The following is a 7,321-nucleotide window of genomic DNA, read 5'->3' on the forward strand; positions in this document are numbered from 1 at the left end:
CTTGGTGCCCTTATCATAGATATCAGCTTCTTTACCTTAAACACTTCATTGGTTATTTTCTACAAACAAGGAATTTCTCTTACATAACCATAGAATAATGATCAAAATCAGGAAATTAAGATTATTATAGTACTATTTTCTGAACTATAAATGCTATTCTAATTTTACCAACTTTCCTGCTAATATTTTTTCCCTTCACTAATGTTTTTAATAAGATTTTTTTTTTCCTGGTCCCAGAACCAATCCAGGATCACATGTTGCAATTACTTGTCCTATTTATTCCTTTAGTTTCATTAATTGGAATAGTTCCCCATTCTTTTTGTCTTTCAATACTTTGACATTTTTGAGGCATGCAGGTCATTTGTTTTGTAAATTGTCTCTCAGTTTGGAATTTTTTAATGTTTCCTCATTATTTGTTATGCAATTTTGGCCTGGGCCATTCAGACATGCTAGTGTGTCCTTAGTGCATTGTTTCATGAGACATATGATATTTCTCCAATATTTGTGATAACTGGGTTAAGATGGTGACCATCAGATTTCTCTAATGTAAGGTTTATTGCTTTTATGTTTGTGACTCCTCATATCTTAAGACTATGTAATTAGTCTATTCATAAAAAGTGCACTTTACTAGTTTTAGAATTTCCCCATTAAAGATTCTCCCCTGAAACAATGATTACTATGGTGATTTTAAATGGTAACTTCTAAAATAGTATTGTGATATGTTAAAAATATTTTCCAGAGAAAGTAAGGTTGTATGGAATGATTCTTCTTTCAAATTTTTGGGCAAAATCAAGATTTTTATGGGTAATTTATTAAGAAATTTGTTGACTGGATTATGAAAATCATAAGGGTGTTTGATCATGTACCTACTATTTCAATAGTGATAGTTTAATAATTCAGGAAAGCAATTATTGTTTTTAATAATTTAACCATTTAATAGATATGAATTAAATGGCACTTTATTTTAGAATTTGAGTTCAAATCCATTTTTAAGGAAGTACTTTGTTATCTATCAAACCTTGTGTTTTATTGACTAGGCAGGGGTGGGCAAACTTTTTGACTGGAGGGCCACAATGGGTTCTTAAACTGGACCGGAGGGCCGGAACAAAAGCATGGATGGAGTGTTTGTGTGAACTAATATAAATTCAAAGTAAACATCATTACATAAAAGGGTATGGTCTTTTTTTTTTTTTTTTTTTTTTTTTTTTTAGTTTTATTCATTTCAAATGGGCCGGATCTGGCCCGCGGGCCGTAGTTTGCCCACGGCTGGACTAGAGTATAAGCACAGTTATTTCAGTGCCTTACCTTGGTGAAAACTCTATTTGCCCTCTGATGCCACTAGAATTTTTTTATTATATTTTAACTTCATGTTAAGACTACATTTCTTGCAGAGTAAAGGAAGCTTATATTCTGGGGAGAGAACATGACACACTAAAGATAAATTTGTTGTATTTTTATTATTTTTATGCTTATCCTCAAGATTGACCATAGTTATCAATTCTTACAGTACTCTTATAGATAGATTATAATTTTAAAGTTAAACCTATATATAACCATTATATATATATATATATATATATATATATATATATATATATATTTCAAGGGGGGTTCAAAAGTTAACCATTGTATATTATGGTGTATTTTCTTTTGTTTTGGGCTTGACAGCTGTTCATCAGAATGGGTTGTCCATGAACCAGATGCTGATGGGTTTATCACCAAACGTACTCCCTGGTCCCAAAGAGGGAGATTTGGCTGGTCATGACATCGGACATGAGTCGAAAAGAATGCATATTGATAAAGGTAACATATGATTATGTGGCCCTGTTTTTTCTGCTCAACATGTGAACTAAATTTTCATCACACAATGAGCTGTATTTTTACATCACATAAAAAATGGCATACAAACAGTTTGAAGTCCTATAGAATTAAGCATAAATTAAGCGTACTCAACAAAAAGGAGATATGAATGAAGACCTGCTACTTTTCTCTTATACAACAGGTAGGTGTTAATTTATTTTCCGGTACGTTAAAAAAAAAGCAAGAACTATTGGTTTAGTTATATCTGAGTACTGTAGGTCTGTTTGTCTTTCTCAATGCCCTTAGGGCCACTTGTCATTTTACTTAGCATGATAGAGCAATAGCAATATACATAGGATTATTATGAATATAACTAATACAATTATTTTCAGTCCTCCCCCGAGGATATATATATATATATATATATATATATAGAGAGAGAGAGAGAGAGAGAGAGAGAGAAACAGCGATGTGAGAGAGAAACATTGATAAGTTGCCTCCTGTATGTGCCTGTCCAGGAATCAAGCCTGCAACCTTTTGGTGTATAGAACGGTGCTCCAACAAACTGAGACACCAGGGCTAAAGTATTACTTGTTTGGAATACAATACAGAAAAAGCACAATCAGCTGTGAAAAAGGAAAATAAACAAGATTGGGCATTTAAATAATTAATCAGAAAGAAATGATTAATTGAAATGATATTGAAATTAATTGAAATGATATAATAATTCATTGTCTGGCCTAAGCAGCCACTCTCCACTAGGGTTTTTCAAAAGAATAAAGCCCCACTGAAAATGATTTCTCAATTTTCCCACGGATGCCACATGACTAGTTTCACTTGAAATGTATAAGAGAGAGTTAACATGATATGCAATGAATGTCAGCATATTAGGATGAGGGTTTAATCCTCTTGCAGAACATTGGTGGAGAAGGGCTGAGAGAGAAATATAAAAGCCCAGATAGAACTGGTAATGAGGAGACCACCACCAAAGGCATGACCAATGACATGATTGAAATAATAAACCTCACTGGAATTTTTAGTGGAGAGCTTTCATCAACCTGATGGTTCAAGTTAGGTTGATCTATAATTCTTGTAACCTATTTTTTTACGAGTAATGAGTTTTATGTGTTTATGTATCTCTCATCTATCTCTCTATCTTGTTAGTATATATTATTTTTTATACTTTGCCACCATGAGCCTTTCCTGAAATACCATACTAGATTGATCTATTGATTTGCCTGCCACAAAAACTTTCATTACAACATTTGCCTTGTTATTGAAGTTGTTTCTTCATTGGTCTGCTTCCAGTACTAGACTGTAAACTCCTTGAATTCATCTATGTAAAGTCATTTGCTTTACGCAGACTAGACTGTTTATATGTGCATACAGATCTGAACTAAATTACTAGAAGATTCTAAGAGACAGTGTTGAAAAGTTATAACAACTAAATATTACACTCTTTAAGTATTAATAGGAAGGCAAAAGGTGGAATTACATAGCCTTTAGAATGTACATTTATATGAAACATTAGAATGTTCTAACCATGATCATACACAAAATCTTTCTGTCACTAATGGTACTTCTTATCATATCAAACAATTTTTTTCTGTCAGAATAAAGATTTTGACCATATCCCCACATTTTCCAATATTTTAATGTATATTTCATAAAGAAAAAATAAGTTATTTTAATATTCCCCTTAGCAATGCAAAATTACTATTAAACTCATGATTTCAAATGTAGTTATGTAATTATGGAAACTATAATAGATATTGATACTCTTACACTAGTGTTTTGTTATCTGTTGCTCTCTCTCTTATATGCACTCTCTCTTATCTATTTTTCAGTATACCGAATTAAGAGTATATATTCATAGGTTTTCTAGATTTTTTAGATTCTACTAAATTAAGTATTGTTTTCTTTCATTACTACATTTATCGTGTGCCTTATAGCCCTATAGCTTTCTTACTACACATATCTGTATTAAAGAGCTGACTTTATTAGCTTTATTTTTATTGTTGACACCATTACAGATATTCCCATTCCCCATCTCCCCTTTTTTACCATCACCACACTGTTGTCTGTGTCTATGTGTCATACATATATGTGCTTTGGCTAATTCCTTCACCTATTTCCATCTACTCCCCACTCCCTCCTTCCCTCTGACTGCTGTCAGTCTGTTCCACATCCATGCCTCCATTTCTATTTTGTTTATCACGAGTAACTTTATTTACATATATTTGCAGAGAAATTAATTATATATTTGTGTCATTTTAAGCTTGGACTTTTTATATGCAATATGCTGCCTACCACTTTAAATCATTCGAAATATGATACTTTTTAAGAAAACATTGATGTTAAAACAGATACCAAAGTTAATTTGTATGCTGAGAGTCACTACGGTCTAAAATCTTAAACATCAGTAACTCTTAAACACTTTTAAATCTTTTTAATATTAAAAAGCTATTGACTCCATTAGACAGATATTTGAATCATCATTAGCTGAAGAACCAGTGGCTTTATAAGCATAAATATTAAGTGCTGAGTAAATACGCTTCTTATTTTTCAAAATAAGAACACTAATGGCTTTCTTAACGTAGGGATAGCTTAATTAAAGTACATTCAAAATATAAAACATAAAAATTAGTTAATGTATCAAGAAGTAATAGGCACCCTCGCCAGTTTGGTTCAATGGATAGAGCGTTGGCCTGCGGACTGAAGATATCCCAGGTTTGATTCCAGTCAAGGGCCTGTACCTAGGTTGCAGGCTCCTCCCTGGCCCAGGCCCTGATCAGGACTAGTGCAGGAGGCAACCAATTGATGTGTCTCTCTACATCGATGTCTCTCTCTGTCTTTCCCCCTCTCTTCCACTCTTTCTAAAAATATCCACGGATGAGGATTTTAAAAAATAAAAGAAGAAGTAGTAATAGACATATTAATATTATTTCAGTCATCTCAGGTATACGGAGAAATGCTTTTAATATTATGAACTTTAACTAAAATTAGGAGTTTTTCAAAGATATGTGCTGAGGAAATCTGTGATAGAGCTCATAGCATCAAAAATAATTTTATGTCTTCTACTTTCCCAAACAAATGCCAAGTTTTCTAGAGCTTTCTGGATTTCTAAAACCATTGCTGATATTCTCCCTCAGTCTAAATTTAGTGGAATAGGCAATAATAATTGACATTTGAAATATATAATTAAACTCGCTGTTTCTTTATGCTATGCTATACTCCTCTATTACATATTTGTGCATTGATATTAATTTATAGTGTTAGTTTCTCATTAGTGCACATTTTTTGTTATTATGAATTTTTTAATTTACCAAAAACTAAATATAGGATACAGATAATCCTGTAGAATCAGCTTTTTCTAATTATAGGAAACTTAAGCTTATAGAGTTGGACTAACTACTGAATATCTAAGTAATGTTAGTGGATTTCAGTCTTGGACTAAGAATATGAAAATGATGTAATCACTTGGTAAATATACACTGAAGACCAGATATATAAACTAAATAATATGAAAGGCAAAACCAACTCTTTGGTTATAATTGTACAACTTTTGTTTTGTTAATATTTTTCTAATTTTCCATAAAATTGAAATTTCCTTCTTTACTTGTTTTCATAAAAACTTTCCTTCATTGATGACTTTGCAGGATTTTCTTTCATTGATGCCATTGCCATTTTAGAATCAGAAACTATTTAAGAAGTAGGTAATACAGGGGATTTATTTCAATCCATAAAACATTTCTTTTGTGGCATATTCTGCTTAGTGGGCAGTACTCAAGATATTTAGTTACTAACACACTTGTATGAAAGGTTTTCAGTTTGGTACTCTGAATTTGAAGCAGAGTTCTAAAGGCAATAAAATAGTTAACAAACTGGCCAAATTGGGATTTCCTCTCTTGTTACTGTTTGATTCTCAACATGCAACCCATGGACCATTTTTCTACAAAACATATTTTGTAAATAACTATACCACCTACTACTTTTCTCAAGTTTGTGGAAATAATTTTTTGAAATATATTTCTTCCTATATATTTCTCATTTTAAAAATTCTAATTTTACTCAGATTAGGATTGGGTGTTCAAAAATGGCTTTCTTCTTTTAAATTCTATATTAACATTATACAAATTGATCAATAGTACATATTATATACATGAATATTATAAATCTGAACCTGTATCTCATGTGACTGGAAATTTCTGTATTTTGATGTTAACCCATATATAAAGCCATGAGTATTTTTATTTTAAAATTCTCTAATATGCAACTACTTTACTTTTATCCCTGAGGTATAATTTCTCTTGGCATATCTCAAAGTCTCTTATAAAACATTCTAAATTTCTACTTACGTGACTTTACTCTTCAGTTTCCCAGCCTGTGAAGTAAAGGTGTTGAACTTGATGCCAATGCTTTTAATTCTCAGTTCATAACACTGGACATGATATGCCTCTGAATCCAGAGCTGTCTTAAGTAGATGGCAGATTTTACACGTGAAGGCAAAGCTTGGGTGAACTTTCTTACGGCACTGATTTTAATATTTTGTGAATTATATTTTGATAAGCAGAGCTTCCAATAATACTTTAATGACAACTTAAGAAAATCCCTACTATGAGATTCCCATTTTATACCTTTAATCATGAACAATTGCTATAAAACATGGCCTTTAGCGTTTATATTTCTTCCCATGCATCTTGCTGACTGTCCTATCACATTGAACTTTCATGTTTCTCAAACATTCCCTGTCCTTTTCTGGATGGTTTCGTTTCTTTCCTTACCTGGGTGTAAATGTCTCTTTTCCCATTAGTCCTCAGCCCAAAATTCTTGTGGGTGAAAGTTTGGTCTTATCATCATCTTTTTACACATAGCACAGACTCTGGCATTAGTGGGTACAATAAATTTCTTTTCAGAGTTAAGTGAGATAATATATGCCCGGAGCATTTAACCCACATAAATATTCCATGAAAACTTTAGTACTCTCAAATTAGCTAATGGGTTTGTGGCTTGATTTTATAGATGGAAAAATATACATATTGTGAACCACTAAATTAAATTATTATTTGTTTACAATTCATAATGTCACAGTTACTATGATTTATGCTTGATCCTAAATAGGAAAACTGACACCACAATATTTTTTAGAATGTTTGACTACATATAACAATGTTGAAATGTGCACAGTTTTGGAAGAAAAAATAACTAAAGAAACTATGCTAATCAATTACTTTCTATATCAATGTTTGTGAAAGTAATTGCCAGAATAAATTTTTGTAACATCAAAATAATCTTAAATACAATTTATTGACCCCAAATTTATCAATAAATGTATTGAGGAGCTATAAATATGTTTAGCTGTGTAAAACATAGTAGGTATCATCTGTTAGATATAAATGGGCCATAATACATCGGGTCCAAAATCAGAGTCCACTTTGATAGACAAGAATTCAATTTTTGAGCCATTAACACTTGCCACTTGTAAAATTAACTAATTCAGGTTTACCTAGATAAAGTTAAC

The 7,321-nt window shown here is 31.7% G+C and overlaps 1 protein-coding gene across 1 annotated transcript in view; it reads left to right on the plus strand.

Moving 5' to 3' along the window:
* DACH1 (dachshund family transcription factor 1) overlaps window positions 1–7,321 on the plus strand; it is a 437,658-nt gene that overhangs the window by 308,425 nt on the left and 121,912 nt on the right. Inside the window, exon 6 of the mRNA XM_070408964.1 lies at window positions 1,669–1,803. Coding sequence (XP_070265065.1) covers window positions 1,669–1,803 — 135 coding nt within the window. The remainder of the gene's footprint in view (window positions 1–1,668; window positions 1,804–7,321) is intronic.

Source organism: Myotis yumanensis, unplaced genomic scaffold (genome assembly GCF_028538775.1).
Source record: "Myotis yumanensis isolate MYYU_CA2020_CCGP unplaced genomic scaffold, mMyoYum1.0.hap1 SCAF_3, whole genome shotgun sequence".
NCBI lineage: Eukaryota > Metazoa > Chordata > Mammalia > Chiroptera > Vespertilionidae > Myotis > Myotis yumanensis.